This window comes from Schistocerca gregaria, chromosome 1, assembly GCF_023897955.1.
Source record: "Schistocerca gregaria isolate iqSchGreg1 chromosome 1, iqSchGreg1.2, whole genome shotgun sequence".
NCBI lineage: Eukaryota > Metazoa > Arthropoda > Insecta > Orthoptera > Acrididae > Schistocerca > Schistocerca gregaria.
Window position 1 is genome coordinate 536950290 of NC_064920.1, and position 20303 is coordinate 536970592.

The 20303-nt window shown below is 37.7% G+C and overlaps 1 protein-coding gene across 3 annotated transcripts in view; it reads left to right on the forward strand.

Annotated features, from left to right (window-relative positions):
- LOC126355420 (WD repeat-containing protein 35) overlaps nucleotides 1-13116 on the forward strand; it is a 189599-nt gene extending 176483 nt beyond the window's left edge. For all 3 annotated transcript variants that reach the window (XM_050005727.1, XM_050005736.1, XM_050005742.1), the window contains 2 exons: nucleotides 8960-9084; nucleotides 12386-13116. In XM_050005727.1, the coding sequence (XP_049861684.1) occupies nucleotides 8960-9084; nucleotides 12386-12560 (300 nt within the window). In that variant the 3' untranslated portion in view covers nucleotides 12561-13116. The remainder of the gene's footprint in view (nucleotides 1-8959; nucleotides 9085-12385) is intronic.
- Nucleotides 13117-20303: the final 7187 nt, after the last annotated feature.

The following is a 20303-nucleotide window of genomic DNA, read 5'->3' on the forward strand; positions in this document are numbered from 1 at the left end:
TACAACACAGCATAGTAAGCAGACACTGTCAATAATAATCAGTTAAATAATACGCGAACACACTTACTTTAGTTTAGTTCATGTATTAAATTCCTTCTCATACAGAATCTCATCAAGATGGCAACTAGCTCAACAATACATACATATACATCCTCCTCCTTTCATGGGTAATCGGCAAGAATTCCTTCATTCTTTTCATAAGAGAAAACATGGATAGCAGAGAAGCTATTACATGGAGTAAATGGACGCTCCAAGGAATAATAGGGCTTGAAACCACTTTGCATTGATAATCATCATATATTAAAGTTTAGGAATCAGTACTATAAGAAGAGATATTTCGAGATATGTACCGAGTTATAGAATTTATAAAATTTCTGAAAAAATCTGGAGAGACCGTTGCAAGAGACATTACATCGCCCCTCGCAGCGAGCAAAGTTGATATGTATCCACTTTGCGAGCTAACTATTGGCTTAGCTAACTCGTTAGAATTTGTGGAACATACGTTCCTATAAATTTTAAGAAGTTAGTAAGACTTTTTGATTACAAGAACTGAAAGAGATTTGGTATAGGTAACACCGATCTTCGTTACCTAGATACCTAGTTGTTGCTTTCACGTGTACTGGGGCATACCCACATCCCACGTACACAACCAGGGAAGATGGACTTATATAGTTGTTAATCAGGTCTACCTATTCAGGAACTGGCCTTCACAGGGAAACCCCGGAAAACTTGGAGGCTTAGACCCCAACTAGGTATCATAGATGATAGGAGAGACAGAATAATTTAGAAATTTGAGAGATATTGTAGAATTCATAGGAAAGAAAAAATCTGCCTCGTAGCCAAAAAAAATCTTTACACATGCAAATTTTTACAATCTTCTGAAAAATTTTCTTCATCAATGTCTTGCTGAACTGCGGTGAAACTGTTCGAACAGGAACATGAGACACGGCTTAGAGGACAGGCATCTCATTGGTGTACCGGACAGGAATCGAAACGGATTTGAGAGATCAGAAGGAACCTCAGAAACAGGTACTCAGGATTGTGGCATGAAACAATCAAAATTCGTCTAAGGAATGCTCAATTATTAAAGATTCCTGGAAGAGAAGGGTTAGTCAAATTTCTCCAGATTCATTTTGAACTCAAATATGGACTTGATCCATCCAATCTTCCATCTGAGGAATGGGAAAGTCCATTCGTCTTATACTTTCCACACCTAGGTGTCTTAATCGATACTGTAGTTGCATAATATCACAACTCCAGATCGGAAAACAAATTTTGAAAACATGGATAATTTCATCCATCTTCTCGAGTAAGCCGAAAGGTTCTAATCCCGGTTTTAATTTTTTTTTTTTTTTTCCCAGGTGGAAGTAGATCTGAATCTTTCCTAATTTGGTTTCTAGTACGAATGTGGATAGCATGTCAGAATATTAAAAACTTTATTATTTGAGACAATTTCAAAAAAAATATATCTTATTCATACATGATACAATGAAACTTTGATGAAAGAGAACGTTTAATTAAGAAGCGTGACCTCTCCAGCTGAAATTAATCTTTGTTAGTAGTGACTAACGATCAAATTTTTCTCTTTTATACTCTGATTGCCGCATTTTCTCATGAACATATATGAATGCAATATAACAACAAACAAATCCAATTGGAAAATGGCACATTATTATAAATTCAATGAAGAACTTTCTTATTAACTCTAATTTTATAAACACACACTAAGCTAGTTAATTAAATTCTCTTGAATAGAATTTAGCTCGCGCGAAGAAAACCAGCGAGTCTTTATGTCTGTGGACAGTTGCAATCGATTCTAATTTCTTAACGCGGTTCATTTGTTCTCCTGTGAGCTGTCAGTTTACAAACACTAACTTCACCCGCAAGCACCGTATTCGATCATATAGTTTCAGTAAACTTACTATCACTGGAGATTAACACTCCCTGAATGTGTATTATTTCACATGCACAAGCTGCTTTGGTGATCATCGTGTAGATAGATAGCCCGTAAGTCTTTACAGCAGCAACATCTACAGTTCCACTTACTTTTCTAAATATTCCTATACTGTCACAGAAGCAATCACTTACTGTTCATTAAACTATCACAGATGCTTGGCATGCTGTCATTTAGCCTATCACAGTAGCTGAGGCATACTGCCCTTCGCACTTCAAATTTTTTTTTTTTTTTCAACACCCAAATACTTCATACAGACTTTTCATTTAATTTGAAACACATTCCTTAAAAGTACCCCTTTAGGTCTACATGGGGAAATAATCCTTTTATTTTTCCAGAATCCGGATATGTTAATAAATACGCACCAGGATTCGGTATATCAACTATTATATATGGACCTGTATAAATTAGATTCCATTTATTTGATGGTCTTCTTCAACCTTGATGAGTCTTCTTAAAAGAATTTTCTGTCCGATATTGAAAGTCTGAACCCGTTTGATGTTTCTATCATGGATCTCCTTTTGCTGTCTTGCTTTCTCCGTAATATTGATGAGAGCATTGCGAATTTTTTCTTCCCATGACATTTTTGTGTCCTCGAGTTTAGGCAAGTTATCTACCCAAAAGTTTCTTTTGTTATCTCTGAACATCAGTTCATTCGGGGTAAAGTTTTTAGAACTATGTGGTAAATTATTATAAATCTGCTCAAACTTGGTCACATAGTTTATCCAGGTAGTTTGTTTATCATGACAGTACGTTCTCATGAATCTGTTTAGTTCTCGAAAACCTGTTCAATTAAATTCCCTTATGGATGGTAGCAAGATGTAAATATCTGTTTTACTCCTAGTTGTGATACTAATTTTCTCCATAAATATCCAGTAAATATCTTCGTATTGTGAGAGATTATAGATTTTGGAATCCCTGCATGAGGAATGTAGTCATTTACAAATTTTACTACGGCAGCTCTTGCAGTTGCTGATTTTATGGGATATAGTTTAACATATTTTGTAAACACATCACAGAATCCAATAATGTACTTAACACCACCATCTCTGGCTCTAGGAATTGGTCCTCAAATATCACATGATATAAGTGATCTTGGTGCTTCAGGTATTATTGAGTAAAGCGCAACTTTATTTTCCTTGTTATCCGGCTTAGCCTTTTGACAGAGAACACATTTCTGTATGACTTTGTGCACTTATCGCCTTATATTTGGGAAGTAACAATAATATCTAATCTTATTAGCACACTTTACAACACCAGCATGACCCCAGGTCAAATGTGTAAACCAAATTAATCGTTCTTCATATTCTTATGGTATGCAGACACACCACTTTGGATTCTCAGTCTTCCCAGATTTAAAAAATAAAATATTATTCACAAGCCGGTTGTATCCCAAATTGACCGTAGGATTTAGTTGATTGAATTGTCGTATTATAGCGTTCCATCGCCGATCCTCCTCCTGAAGCTGAGCCATTGTCATACATAAATGAATATAATATAACTTGTAATTATTTTCTTGAAGAAGCAGCACTGGAAATTCTGCCTTATTATTTACATCCATTTCAGGTGTTATTCCTTCTGGAGATCTTGACAATGCGTTAGCTATAATATTTTCTTTTCCGGCTACAAGAATAATTTGAAACTGATATTCTTGCAGCGCCAGCGTCTACCTTGACAAGCGAGGATGCAGCAACTTACAAGTTTGTAAAAAGGCTAGTGATTGGTGGTCACAATAAACGGTTATCGTTGAGCCATATACATAATAATTAAACCTTTTCAAAGACCAAATAACTGCTAAAGCTTCCAATTCCATAGTGGTATATGCTCTTTCACAGGTGGATAAAACTCTGCTAACAAATGCAACTGGACAAAAGGTTTTTACACCATCGATGTACCTAATTTGAAATAAACAAGATCCTAATCCCACATCTGATGAATCAGTGGCTAAACAGAATCCGACATTCATATCAGGGTGGTATAATAACTGAGCATTTATCAGTTGATCCTTAATTTCACAAAAAGCCTTTTCACAATCATTAGACCATTGCCATGGTACATCTTTCCTCAGGAGCCGGTTTGTGCTTCAGAGTTCATTGCTTGAGTTTTAATAAATCGATGAAAAACTGAAACCAAGCCTATAAAGCCTTTCAGTTGTCTTCTGTTTCTTGGAGTTGGAAAATTTTTTATCGCGCTAATCTTTGCTTCTGTTGGAAGAATGCCTTTTGCATTAATCATATGTCCTAAGAATTTAATTCTCTGTAGAGAAAATTGGGATTTTTTTTTTAGATTTGCAGTTATACCAGTTTGTTTGAACACAGCAAAAATCCTCATAATAAGTTGTACATGTTCCTCCCAAGTTTTAGAGGCAATTAATAGATCATCCACAAAAATTGTTATTTGACTATGTAGTTCTTGTCCAAGGGCATAGTCCAACGCAGAAATAAAAACTCCAGAGCTGATATTGAGACCAAACGGAACGACCTTGAACTGATAGCTTCTCCCTCCATATATAAAAGCAGTATATTTTCTAGAGTCCTTGTCTAACTGGACTTGCCAGAACGAACTTCTCAAATCAATACTGGTTAAATAGGATACGTCTTGAAATTTCTGTATTAATTCATAGATCTTCTCCGGATGTGTGCGCACAGGTACTATAATTTTGTTAATTTCCCTTGCATCTAATACCAATCGAACGTTTCCTCCTGGCTTTGGTACAACAAGCAACGGAGAACAATACGGGCTGTTCGACGGTTCAATAGGATTCCAGTTTAACATTTTTTGTATCGCTTCCTGAACTGGATGTCTTAATCGCCAGGGAATAGTGTGTGCAGCAAAATGTCTTATGGGGCTTAATCTGTAATGTACAAACATATCCTCTAATAATTCTGGGCTTTTCATCGAAAACTGACTCATATTCTGTTAATATATTGAATAATTGTTCCCTCTGACTATCTGTTAGGCAATCTGACTCAGCAATCTTCTGTTTGACTGTTTGTCTGAAATCCTCTACTTGAATTGACTTGATCAGTAGTCGGTACATATTATTATTTTTAGCACAAATCAACTGCATTAGCAGCACCACGGAAATATCGCTCGTACACTGTCCCCTTTCTCAGTAAGATCAGTGTAACAAATTGATCTTCGATTTTAAAATGCACCTTTCCTTCTACCAAGTCCAACTTGCAATTGCAGGCTTGCAAAGTTCCAATGCCAAGAATACAATCTACTAACAACTTTTCCACGACAAAGAATGTGCATTGTTTAGCTACATTTCCTAATTTTATCTCTATAAGCGTTTGTATCTTGACGTTCCGGGATTTTGCTCCCACTGCACCTATAACTTAGAAATTTTGTACTGGTAGGACAGGGATTTTCTTAATTTTACTAATTCTGCAAAACAAAGTTCCGTATGCTACGTCTGTAGATGAAGCTGTGTCCAATAGAACATTGGTTAAAATTCCTCCCACTTCTGTGATGATCTCAAACACAGGAACCCTTTTATGTTTGAATACACAGGCCTCTAAGTCTCTCATCAATTCATCTGTCATTAATTCGCCCTCATTATATCTCAACATTGCCATGGAATTAATTTTGTTTAAAACAGGTTTGCCTCTTTTGTATTCCCTGGCCGACTTTACGGAGCATAAAGCAGCCCCCTTCAGTTTAAATGTCGATTATTATTTCCTTTTGAATCATCTACTACTTCTGTTATGATTGGTGGTTGTTGATGACTGGTTGTGTTATTTGCTTCAAATCGAGGGTCAGAATTTCTGTACGCATTATTATTGTTTGAAAACTGCTGGTTCTGATAATCTCTTGCATTTCCAAACATTGGGTTGTATCTGCGACCTGTTTGATTGTCTCTGAATCTGCCCCTCGCAGCACTGTTATTGAAATTTCCATTTCCGTTGCAATTGTTTCCATTGAATCTCTGACTATTCCTAGTATAATAATTATTAAATCCGTTTCCGTTCCGTTTTGCGTTTGGCACCTCAATTGCTCTCCTCTGCGTAACTGGTTGTCTTGGCCGATGTTCATCTTCCTCGATCATATCTATAGTGTCAAGCATAGTCATGAAAGAGTCAAGGTCATGCTCATTAATATACAGCATTCTATTTCTAATGCTGGCTGGAAGTCGAGATTTTAATATGCCAATCACGTCTTGTAGAGGCATAGGCTTATCTCAATACCGTGATTTGTTTATATATTTCTCAAAGTATTTATTTAAAGACCCATGTAAAAAGGAAAAAGGTTCCAGGAATAATACCTCCTGCCTTAAACGTTTTTGTACTCCTTCGGACCAGTATTTGGATAAAAATGCTTGTTCAAAATCTTCATGTGTGTCCCAAGTTGATATCATATCAGATGCCCATATAGCTCCTGACCCCTGAATATAACCGGTCACAAAACTAACCTTTTGCCATTCACTCCAATTTTTTGGCAATACTCCCCTAAAACTTCTTATAAACACTACGGGATGAACATTTTTCTTGTCTGGGCTGTAGACCTGGAAACGACGTTGTTTCAGCATTTTCTCCTCAGTATTTCTTTTACAATTACAGTCATTTTGACTACCCTCATAGTGTTGTGAGTGATGTCCCTTTCTGTACTTGATCGGTTAAATAATGTAGCTTCATTGATAGATCTTCTTATGGGTTCATTTCCTTGTGTAAAACGCAAATCTTCTCGAGATAGGTTTAAAGATCTCTCAGTGTTTTCTTTCCATTGTTTAAGTTCTCGCCTAGTTGTTCTCTGGCTTCTCGCAAACCTTTATTAAATAAATTTTGTTCAGAACTCTCGGTCATAGATTGTATAGCTGCTCTGACCGTTTGTTCAATATTGTCCGAAGAAATGCTTTCCCTTTCCAAACTTAACTGCGAGAATTTTCCCGCGAGAATGTTTACATTATGATCAACCACATCTTGTCTTTCCTTATTGTTCTTTATGAATTTATCCAAATTTTGGATGTCCTTCGGAATCTTGTCTTGTGATTGTATCAAATCCTGCATATCTGCTGACATCTCATTTAATGTTGCTTTAATTCATCTTGAACTTCAACTAATACCGGAATTAACGCCATAGAACACTGCATCTGTTCTTGTGCTTCAACTATCTGTGGGATTGACTCAACCTGCTCTTTAATAGTATCAAGCTTAGTAGCAACATACTCTGTTAGCTCTAGGCGTAGCTTCTTCGCATTTTCATTACACTGCTGAGTGACTTGCTCAATTTGAGCAGCTAATTTTAATTCTGTCTTTTCATTATGAATTTTCAATTCTTCCACAGTTTTATTTAATTTATCATCAAGTTTCTGAAAACTCTCTACTAATTTATTATTTAATTCCACTTGATTAGCTTCTAATTGCTCATTCAACTTTGTTTGATTAGCTAGTAAGTGCTCCTGGACTTTCACTTGATTGGCTGCTAATTGTTCCACTTTCACTTGATTGGTTGCTAATTGTTCATTCATTTCCCTTTTAGTCTCTATTTGCGCTTTAGTTAAGTTTGTTACATTTTTGGCTACTAGTGTTAACTGCTGTATGATTACAGTCAATGGGTTTATTTCATGCTGCTCAGATGACATCAAAACACTTTGCTTTGTTGTGGGGCCTGATTAATGCTGCCGCTAGGCACTACTTCAGTTAAGCTAGTGTCTAATGTTTCACTAACCTCAGAAACAGCTGACGCCTGGTGTGATTCGCTCTGCTGTTGCATTGCCATTTTATAAGCCGCCCTAGTAAGAACCATTAATACACAGAACAACAAATATATAAAGTCATTCGCATCTGAGTTAATAATGTCACTGACCTAAACTTTGCATAATACTCACTTATAATAAACACTTCCTATCTAAAGTTCAACCCAACAGTCACTCAATCAATCTGATTCAAACTAATAGACATTTAAAAAGTTCCTCTAAATTTCTATCTACAAAAATTTAATTGTATATTGTCTGGCCTGAACGACATTCTCGTAAGTTGTGGCGAAATTGTGACTTTTGGAACAGGCCTCGTCTTCTTTTCTCTCGTGCACATGCAACATAAAATTCACACAATGTTTAAGTAATGCTCAAACATGTTGTCCTGTCACAGTGAAGCCAAATTTAATATTTTTTTGTGGGATCTAAAATTTAAAAACCTCACTCACACCGGCCTGATTTAGCTTCACTGATCAGGATAGTAAAAACATACATATATTAAGGGAATTTTCATTCACAAAGCAGGCTTATCACATTCACACAGTTCTATCCTGATTAAATTGAGCTTAACTTAAATTCCATAAGGCAGTGAAGCAATTTCAAAGTCTCAGTGCGACAAAAATTGTCAGTCGATCTCCTGAAAACATTTGTAATAATTATTAACAGACGGAGATCTGCTGATAAGACCATGTTAGCCTATTTATTTATACTGGATACCTTGAGCATACAAAACGGCAGGTTTGTCCAGTGTAAATCAGACGTTTCCCACTGATCCGGTGCAACACAGCATAGTAAGCAGACACTGTCAATAATAATCAGTTAAATAATACGCGAACACACTTACTTTAGTTTAGTTCATGTATTAAATTCCTTCTCATACAGAATCTCATCAAGATGGCGACTAGCTCAACAATACATACATACATATACATCCTCCTCCTTTCATGGGTAATTGGCAAGAATTCCTTCATTCTTTTCATAAGAGAAAACATAGATAGCAGAGAAGCTATTCCATGGAGTAAATGGACGCTCCAAGGAATAATAGGGCTTGAAACTATTTTGCATTGATAATCATTGTATATTAAAGTTTAGGAATCAGTAAGATAAGAAGAGATATTTCGAGATATGTACTGAGTTATATAATTTATAAAATTTCTGAAAATATCACGGAGAGACCACTGCAAGAGACATTACAGGCAGAACCGCTGTCATACCAGATTAAATTAAATTGTTTCCTACTTGATGTCTGCTTGTATATCACAAGAAGCATTTGAAATAATTTAGATTTTTTTATCATTGAATTTCAGATTTCTGAAGCAAAGAGACAAGAATATGAAGACCTAGCAATGGATATTTTCACCAAATATACACCAAAAGACTCCCGACTCAACCGATCAGAATGTACTGCCTGTGAGACTATGGTGCCAGATGAGTGAGTAAAATATTTACGTTATCGTATGTCTCCTTCCATGTACATTCTGATTGCAAAGATATGGACCCAGTATGTATGTTTCTAATAAATTAGTGATACCATGGTTTCTGTAATTTTTGCAATAGAAAGATAAGAAGGTCAAAACAATCAAAAAGAGGAAACTTAGTTGAGAGAGAGAGAGAGAGAGAGAGAGAGAGAGAGAGAGAGAGAGAGAGAGAGAGAGAGGGGGGGGGGGTGACATAGTTAACTGTATGTAGAAATATCGAGATTATGAGGTGTGGTTAGTTTAGCAGTTGATAGTGTTGCAGAAAACCCTGCAAACATTGCCTGTCTCTAATGACCCTAATCTAACTTCCTGTAGTAATGTGGACACATCTGTCCATGAGGTACATGTACAAAATAATGATTTTTAAAGTGCATCCCACAATGAAAAATTCTCACTGTCATACACTCATGTTTCATAGAGGTGTTACACAGAACTCTACATTAAGTATATCATGTCATTCTAAAATTAATACAAATGTTGCTTAGGATTTGACTAATAATGTGGCTGGATCATACTGCTATTTATTTTACATGGTGTGGGTCAAAGTCACAGAATGAACCATTTTTGGATAAGAGAGAGATTTCTGTACAGTATTTGAATGTCATACAAAATTCAGTTTTTGTATTGTTTTGTCAACAGTGAGGTCATTTGCAGCTTATCCAATATACCAATATAACTTATTTCACAGTACATTTTTAAGGGTATTTGAAAATTGTTTTCCCAAGAAAATAGTTAAACATAATTCCAAGAAAACATATAAAAAACCTTGGCTAACTAAAGGAATAAGAATATCTTGCGACCGTAAAAGAGAACTGTATCTAACAGCAAGAGGGAGTACTGACCCTGAAATTGTTCAATATTATAAAAACTATTGTGCGGTACTAAGAAAAGTTATTAAAAAGTCCAGAAGCATGTGTATCATGTCTGAGATCAGTAACTCTGATAATAAAATTAAAGCAATTTGGAATATTATTGAAAGGGAAACAGGGCAACCAAGAGCACAGGAAGACTTTAGTGCAATAAAACTGAATGACAAGTGCACTAACAAACAATCAGAAATTGAAAATATTTTGAATAATCATTTTTTAAATGTTGTGGAGAAAATAGGATCTAGATCTTCACTAGAAGAGGCAAGGCTATTACTAGAAGAGGCCATACCTGCGCAGTTTGAAACAACTGTAATTCCACCAACCTCTCCCTCTGAAATCAGTAAAATAATAAACTCACTGAAAAGTAAAAGCTCTTATGGAATTGATGGCATTTCCAGCAAAGTACTTAAAGCTTGTTCCCCACAGATAAGTAGGATTCTCAGCCACGTATGTAATAGCTCTTTGGAGCAGGGTGTTTTCCCTGATAGACTGAAATATGCCATTGTAAAACCATTGCATAAAAAGGGGGATACGTCAGATGTCAACAACTACCGCCCAATCTCTCTTCTGACAGCTCTATCAAAAATTTTTGAGAAAGTAATGTATTCAAGAGTAGCCTCCCATATTTGTAAAAAATAAAGTACTAACAAAATGTCAGTTTGGTTTTCAGAAAGGCTTTTCAACAGAAAATGCAATATATGCTTTCACTGATCAAATATTAAATGCTCTGAATAACCGGACATCACCCATTGGTATTTTTTGTGATCTCTCAAAGGCCTTTGATTGTGTAAATCATGGAATTCTTTTAGATAAGCTAAATCATTATGGTTTGAGTGGGGCAGTGCACAAATGGTTTAATTCATATTTAACTGGAAGAATGCAGAAAGTTGAAATAAGTGGTTCGTGTAATGTTAAAACAACAGCTGATTCCTCAAACTGGGGTGCTATCAAGCACGGGGTCCCACAGGGTTCGGTCTTAGGTCCTTTACTGTTCTTGATATACATTAATGACTTACCATTCCACATTGATGAAGATGCAAAGTTAGTTCTTTTTGCTGATGATACAAGTATAGTAATAACATCCAAAAACGAAGAACTAAGTGATGTAATTGTAAATGATGTTTTTCACAAAATTATTAAGTGGTTCTCAGCAAACGGACTCTCTTTAAATTTTGATAAAACACAGTATATACAGTTCCGTACAGTAAATGGCACAACTCCAGTAATAAATATAGAATTTGAACAGAAGTCTGTAGCTAAGGTAGAATTTTCAAAATTTTTAGGTGTGTCCATTGATGAGAGGTTAAACTGGAAGCAACACATTGATGGTCTGCTGAAACGTCTGAGTTCAGCTACGTATGCTATTAGGGTTATTGCAAATTTTGGTGATAAGAATCTCAGTAAATTAGCTTACTATGCCTACTTTCATTCACTGCTTTCGTATGGCATCATATTCTGGGGTAATTCATCGTTGAGTAGAAAAGTATTCATTGCACAAAAACGTGTAATCAGAATAATTGCTGGAGCCCACCCACGGTCATCCTGCAGTCATCTATTTAAGGATCTAGGGATCCTCACAGTAACCTCACAGTATATATATTCCCTTATGAAATTTGTTGATAATAATCCAACACAATTCAAAAGTAATAGCAGTGTGCATACCTATAACACCAGGAGAAAGGATGATCTTCACTATGCAGGGTTAAATCTGACTTTGGCACAAAAAGGGGTAAATTATGCTGCCACAAAAGTCTTTGGGCACCTACCAAACAGCATCAAAAGCCTGACAGATAGCCAACTAACATTTAAAAATAAATTAAAAGAATTTCTAGATGACAACTCCTTCTACTCATTGGCTGAATTTTTAGATATAAACTAAGTAAAAAAAAAAAAAAAAACTTAATCATTAGTGTCATGCAATATTTTGTGTAATGTCATTTCTTGTACAGACATCTTTTATTAACCTGACACGTTCCACATCATTACGAAGTGTCGTATTCATGATCTATGGAACAAGTATTAATCTAATCTAATCTAATCTAATCTAATCCAGCACTTTTGCTTAAAAATAGTTGAAGGCTGCAAATAACAGACACTGTCTGCTGGGATGGAACAGCAGTGCTAGTTATCTCACAACATTCACCTTTATCATTGATTATTTACAATCTGAGGACTGATTAGTATGGCAGTCACTTACTAATGAGTGTTCTAATAAATACATTTTCTACTGATCTGTAGTCTGCCATAGACTAGACTCTCTTGTCTAGCATGAACAAATATCTCAAGTGTAAAAATTCCTTTATACTGTTATTATTATTATTATTATTATTATTATTACTAGTATTATTATTCAGTAACACAGTTAAAGTAAATTTTTCTATTACAGGTTTAGAATGTGCCCAAGTTGTGGGACAAAGTTTCCTAGTTGTATTGCTACTGGGAGACCACTTTTGGACATGTCTTCAGTATGGACCTGTGGTGTATGCAAACATTGTGCTTCAGAACAAGATATGATTGTGCGACAGAGCTGCCCTTTGTGTCATGCATCTGTACAGCTGTAATGCAGATGCAACCAGAATAATTTTTCTGTTTCAAACTTAATCCGTCCAACACATCAACACATTCCTCAGAGGGTGGGTTGGGGGAGGAGGGGAGGGGGTATGCAAGTTGTTGTTATTTGAGAATGTGTATACTTGACTTACATGAATTCATGTGTTTAGCAGAGAACATGCTATATTGTGAAGCTTATTTTGTCTGCATATTTATGTTGCCATCATATGGTATTTAAAACTTTTATTGTGATATTATGAATTCCGTCCTTAAATTTTAGTTGGTGAGAAAACAACTTTTACAGTTGCTCTCTGGATATATGTACATTATAATGTAATTTATTAATTGCTAAGGCCTTTGTGTTGTCATTAGTGTCATGCAATATTGTTCAAAGAGTACAAAAGATGAGCTAAAACTAATTCCGTCCATAAACACAAATAAACAAGAAACATCAGTATGAAAAATCATTAATATAGTTAAAAGTACATTTTAGGGAAATAATTGCACTTTAGTCTTGTAATCTTATTTTTATTGGCATTACTAATAATAAACCAACTTTTTTTGTAACACTATTTATTTACTTCCAGCATCAAACATAAATGCTTGTCTGAAAAGTATAATAGGGTGTTAAACAGGTGTATCTGTATGAGGATACATCAGATAAAACAAGGCATTGAGTAGCAAATGTAGGAAGTGGTATGACTAATTGAGACCCAGGACAAAGTTCTCCTCTGGAATGTGCACACTTCTGCTCATCGTGGGGCCTGAGTGAATTGCCCCCTATTTCCAGCCTTTCCCAAAATATCCCTCTTTTTCTTTCTAAGAAAGGAACTAACATATCTGAAAACTAGATATAGTTTTGTCTACTATTAAATGTGTTTATTGGCAAAACTTGGGATTTTTTAGAGCTTTCCTGAGTCAATTTTCCTTTTGTGGATAATACACTAATTTTTGTGGAACCTGCAAGACATAAAAGGTACCTGTCTGAAATCAACATTATATCATAGGCTAGATACATGATAATAGACTAATGATAAAAGAGTACAAAACTGCAACTGCTCTGAGAATACAATATGATGTGAAATCCACACATGCTACTATCAGAGCCTCTAAACCATGTAGCATAGTCTAAAACAAGAACAGGTGGGTATTTTCCTATCGAATGTGCATCCACGGAGTTGTAACACAGAGGGGGTAAATAATGGACTACAATGAACAGTTACAAACCCATAACACCCCAAACACGTCTGATGTGTGACATGTCAGAACATAAGACTGGAAAGCAATGCTACAGGCAATTCTCTGAAGCAGGCTCTCACATTCCTCACCATATGTGACCTGGTTTAAGGGCAGCTGACCTTGCACATGTAGCTGTCTGATGAAGGTACAGTACCTCAAGCTCTGAAAGGCATTCCCATATTGATACATTCCTCTGCTGGAGCAACAACATAGTGACTAACTGAAGTCATGCAGCACCGGTAATCCAATCCTCTGCAATTGTTACTTCAATGTACATTATCTCATGGATGTAGCTCATGTTACATACATCAAAACTTGCCTTCAGTTCTCACATATCAGTAATTTCTTGCTTAACTTCTGGTTTATATGGTCAACTAAACTGTTGCTGATGTAATTCTCCAAAAGGTGAGTAGCTGTGAACAAAAATCATGGCAAGGTTTGACATCAGATTACAGACGTCTTGTTGCGAGGGAATAGTAACTCACCTACGTCATTTTATTAAAATTTGTAGTAAGGTTCTTACTATAATTTTTGAATTTTGTACACTTTACTTGCAATGAAACAGTTCCTTCTTCATAACTTATAATCAACACAAAAATGCATGGTGTCTATTGAGTAACAAAAACATTTTCCTTATACCATGTTAAACCCTACACCTAATGAAAGGAAAGATAATGCACTTGGACACATCACAGTAATTACTAGCTTTACTTAGACAAAATTTGTATTTTTTTCTGCACATTGAGCTGCCTACCAGGCATACTTGATCAAGTTCACAAAACTTGGTGGCAAACTGGTAAAATACAAATGGCTTCTGTTTTGGAATGCCTGAAATGGCATTGAGCAATCAGAAATTGTGCTGTCTAATTATGTTAGTTGTACTGAAAACTGAAGTGTCTGTTAGCTGAAGTGGTTAATGCAACTGCTAACAATGATTGGGAAATCTGGTGCCACCCCTCCTTCCACAATGATCTCCACCTGTTCAGATTCCGCCCATCCTTAGCCCTCGCAAACATAGTCCTGCAAAACCATATCAACCAAGCCCAATAATCCTTGCAGTACCTTCTCTTCATCCGCAAAATTCTCCTGCTATGCAATCCCAAATTCCTGCAACCCATAACACACATTGAAACCCTTCCCTGCAGGAACTTGAGCAACATGCACAACGTCACCTCAAAAAGCTCTCCATCCTACTCCCACCTCGGAGCTACTTACTTCCTACTCCCGCCTCAGAGTACCACTGCCCACCCCTTCTACAATCACCTCCAAACCTCCCCCATGCCTCCTCATTTAAGCTGACAAACCCTGTCTTGCAGACCTACTACATTTACCCCACCCTCAAAAACTCCCACCCACCACTACACAGAACCCAGAACCTAAACAGAGCCGCAACACAGTTATGAATCTTTCCTCGAGAAGCCTTAGTCCCACATAAATATTAGTCCTTTCCAAAGGCCTCACCTTGTGCCCCACTCCCAAATTCAACCATGCTGGATTAGTTAAAGACCTTCTCTCCTTCTCCCGGTCCTTACAGCAGAAACACTTTTTCGCTACCAACCCAACCAATCAGTCTCAACCAAAGACCAATATTGAACCTTGCCTAACTCAGTTCACTCCTTCATCTAACCGGATCCACCCCCACTGCCTCCAAACCACCCCCATTAACTTTCCAGAATTTCTTAACCTCGAACCTTGCCTCAACGTCATTCCACAAATCCCTCAACATGCAAACTAACCTTACATACGCAGAAAGAACCGCAGTCCACCATCTAAAAACTGATCCCGACCTTATTAGCCTACCTGCTGACAAAGGCTCCACCATCTTTGTTTTGAACCGCAAGGATTTCATGGCAGAAGGACTCTGTCAGCTATCAGATTCTTCCACCTACAAACCATGCCACAGTGATCCCATTACAGTAATCCAGCAGGATCTCCAGTCACTATTCAAATCCTTAGGCCCATCTCAGAACCTCTCCACAGAGTCCATCTCTCTACTTACCCCTACCACTCCCCACACTCCCACCTTCTACATGCTTCCTAAAGTCCATAAATCCAACCACCCAGAACACCCTATTGTGGCCGGATTCTGTGCCCCCACTGAGAGAATCTCTGCTCTCTTAGACCAACACCTTCAACCTATTACCCGGAACTTATCCTCCTATATAAAAGATATCAACCATTTCTTCGACCAACTCTACACTGTTCCTTTACCACAAGGCGCCCTGCTCCTCACTATTGATGCCACCTCCCTGTACACCAACATTCCTAATGCCCATGGCCTTACTACTGTCGAACACTACCTTTACAGATGCCCTATTGATTCCAAACCAACAACATCCTTCCTAGTCTCCATGACCAACTATATCCTCACCCACAATTACCTCTCCTTTGAAGGCATTACCTACAAATAAATCCGCAGTATGGCTATGGGCATCCGCATGGCACCATCCTATTCTAACCTATTCATGGGCCATCTAGAGGAGTCCTTCTGAAATACCCAGAATCCTAAACCCCTCACCTGGTTCAGATTCACTGGTGACATCTTTGCTATCTGGATTGAAGGTGAGACTCCATAATCTCAACTACTTCTCCCCCATTTGCTTCACCTGGTCCTACTTAACCCAACAAGCCACCTTCCTAGATGTTGACCTGCACCTCAGAGATGGCTACATCAATACCTACTAACCATCAGCAATACCTCCACTTCGACAGCTGCCACCCATTCCATACAAAGAAGTCCCTTCTGTACAGCCTAGCCACCCATGGTCATCGCATCTGCAGTGACGAGCAGTCCCTCTCAAAATATACCGAGGGTCTCACTGAAGCCTTCACTGACCGTAATTATCCTCCCATCCTTGTACAAAAACAAATCTCCCATGTCGTTATCTTTCCAGTCTCCCACCACCTCCCCAAGTCCCACTGAGGAGCATTCCCCAAAACTCAGTACCATCCGGGACTGGAGCAACTGAATTACATTCTCTGCTAGGGTTTCGATTACCTCTCGTCATGCCCTGAGATGAGAAATGTCCTGCCCACTATCCTTCCCATCCTTCCTACCATGGTATTCCACCCTCCACCGAACCTACACAATATACTCGTCCATCCTTACACAACCCCTGCTCCCAATCCCTTGCCTCATAGCTCATACCCCTGTAATAGACCTAGATGCAAGACCTGTCCCATGCATCCTCCTACCACCACCACCACCATCCGGTCACTAACATCACCTATCCCATCAAAAGCAGGGCTACCTGTGAAACCAGTCATGTGGTTTACAAGCTAAGCTGCAACCTCTGTGCTGCATTCTATGAAGGCATGACAACCAACAAGCTGTCTGTCCACATGAATGGCCACCAACAAACTGTGGCCAAGAAACAAGTGGACCACCCTATTGCTGATCACGCTGCCAAGCATGATATCCGTCATCTTAATGACTGTTTCACAGCCTGTGCCATATGGTTCCTTCCCACCAACACCAGCTTTTCTGAATTGGTGGGAACTTTCCCTGCAATACATCCTATGTTCCCGTAACCCTCCTGGCTTCAACCTTCATTAGTCACTGTGCTCACCCATCTGCCCCCCCCCCCTTCCCCTTTCTCATTCCAGCACTACACAGCTGTCATTTCACCGCCATACCCAGTCTTTTAATTTCTTATATTTCTCTCATTTCCGCTACTTACCCCCCCTCCCCCGTCCGTACCTTCTCTCCTGCCCTCCGTTTAATCTGCAACACTTGACTGTCTGCCACTCCCACCATACTATCCCTCACCCTCCCTGCCCCAGGCTGCTCCTTACCCCCACCCAGTTGCTACTCCCATCGTGCACTGGTGCTGCTGATCGCAGTGTCGTCTCAGCTCTCTGAGACTACATATATGTGTGTGCAAGTTGTGTTTATATGTGTGTGTATGTGTGTCTACTGCTGACAAGGGCCTTAATGACTGAAAGCTTTAATTGTGTGAATCTTTTTATTGTGACTATCCTGACTCAGCATCTCTGCTATATGGTGAGTAGCAACTTTCCTTCTCTGGTATTTAGAACAAACAGGTAGGGAAAAGCAATAATAAAGAGAGATGAAACTAAATAAGAGATCGATGTTGCAAAAGATAAAAATGTTTGGGTGCAACACAAGTGTAAAAGTGGCGCAATATTTCAATGTCAAACTGAGATGCAATTCATTTAGTGATATAAGTGCTCCATTACTTTATGGTTAATACACAGGGTGTATGAAAAAGAATCTTCTGATTTGGCACGTCTATATTTCTGAAACTAATAAACATATACAATGAATTTTGTTTTTTGGCAAATGGGAAACTCAAAAAGTTTTTTTTTTTTTTTTTTTTTTTTTTTTTTTCTACATCTTGTCATAGGGGTTCAGTATGCCTCCCTTGAGATTCACTGAAGCGCAGTGGCTAGCACAGTGGACTCACATTCAGGAGGATAACTGTTCAATCCCACGTCCGGCCACCCTGATTTAGGATTTTCCGTGATTTCCTTAAATTTCTCCAGGCAGATGCCAGGATGATTCCTTCGAAAGGGCATGGCAGACTTCCTTCCCTGTCCTTCCCTAACCCAGTGAAACCGATGACCTAGCTGTCTGGTCTCCTCTCCCAAAACAACCCAACCCAACCATTGAGATTCATGGCATATGTCAAGGCGATATTCAAATTGTTCCCACACTGCTGCGAGCATCTTTTGAGTTACAGCTTCCACAGCTGCTGTTATGTACATGCACAACTTCATATGGTTGTTACATACCACAGATCCTCAATTACAATGGTTCACCTTCCCATTTAAATGGAATGTTTCCTCATCACTAATCACTAAGTGTGGAAGAAAACTGTCATCCTCCAGCTTGCCAAGAACAAAATTACAGAACTCCATACGTTGTTGTTTGTCACCTTCACTAAGAGCTTGCAGTAGCTGAATTTTGTGTAGTTTCCTGTGTAAACATCGACGCAACATATGTCAGATGTACATAGGGGATATGTTGAGCTGTCAAGCTGCACAACAAATGGGTTTCTGCAGACCCCTTGTGAAACTGTGGCAGATGTGTTCAACATCTGTGTCAGACACTCGGGTGGCCCAGTGATTTGCCTTTACACAAATGACTTGTTTCTCAGAATTTTTCATGCCATCATGTAGCACTCTGTAGTGTAGGAGGATCCACACCATACCTAGTACAAAAGTCACACTGAACAGTTATTACTGAACTGCAATGTGCAAAACATAGAACACAAAATGCTTTATGTTGTCCTGGCACCATTTTTACTACAACTAAAGTGGGCACACGCTGTTGCTATCTAGCAGCAACCATGTAAGACTTGAGTGTTTGCTCTTTCCAACAGTTCGTTGTTCACGCACATCTCAAATAATATAAGTTATGATTTTTTTTAAATCGAATGATTCTTTTTGATAGTTTTAACAGCCTCCATTCCAAACCTTGGCATAAACATCCCACAATAAAGACCAACTCCAGAACCATCACTGGTAAGACACACTTCATAAGTAAGACAAGGTATTATTTACGATCTGATATGCAGTCACAGTTCAGCTTTGCATGACAGTGCCAATGACAGTAGCAATAAATGAATTGTACTACACATTTATAGTGATAATTTACAACGGATCTTTTGACACTGTTGTTCAAAGCTTTGCAAGTGAGAATTTACTCTAAAAGTATGCAGAAGTCATGCGGAAGGGGGTAGTTGGGGAGAGGATGGAAAAAAAAATATTACAAGAGAGTCATTAGCTAGTTGACTGGATATGAAATAATGGAAAATTTACAGAGAACAATTAAATTCCAAATTAAATCAAATTATTACAAATACTTTGCATTAGTTTATTCTTAAAATTGAAGATTAATCTTCTTGACAGATAAAAACCTTTGTGCTTTAATGATTTGGGTTGTGTATGTTCAGGTAGCACAATTCACAGTGATACAGATTTAGGCACTTTGTGAGCACAGATTCTTAACTTCCAAGGTTTTTCAAAGCCGTGACAATTTAGTTTTACAAAAAGTCTATTAACGTAGTTTTGGGTATTTCTTGAACTTACAGTTTTGTCCAGAATGTTGTGAAATTACCAGAAACTTCAAAGAATCATCCCCTTCTATAAAACTATTCTCCAATGTGTCTGTGGACTCCACTAAGTATTGAATGGCAATTAGGAAGGAATTCGACAATGAACAATGTCAATGAATGAGTTTGTATTCATATATTATTGGCATGGATAGAAAAAAAAACATTATTTTACAAGAAATGAGTAATCTTGTGGCTCTTCTTCATATTCCTTTTCACATATTTTTTCAAAAATCATTCATCTGAGAATAGACTCATCTGAAATGTAAAATACTGAGAACATGGGCTTCCAAAAATATATGTTGTTATTTGGGAAAACAGGAATGAAATCACAATGTGTGCTGTACATTTTTTTTTAATTGTTGTTCTTCCAAATCATTCAATACTCATATTCATCACAAATATATACAACACATAATGGTAACCAAGACAAAACAG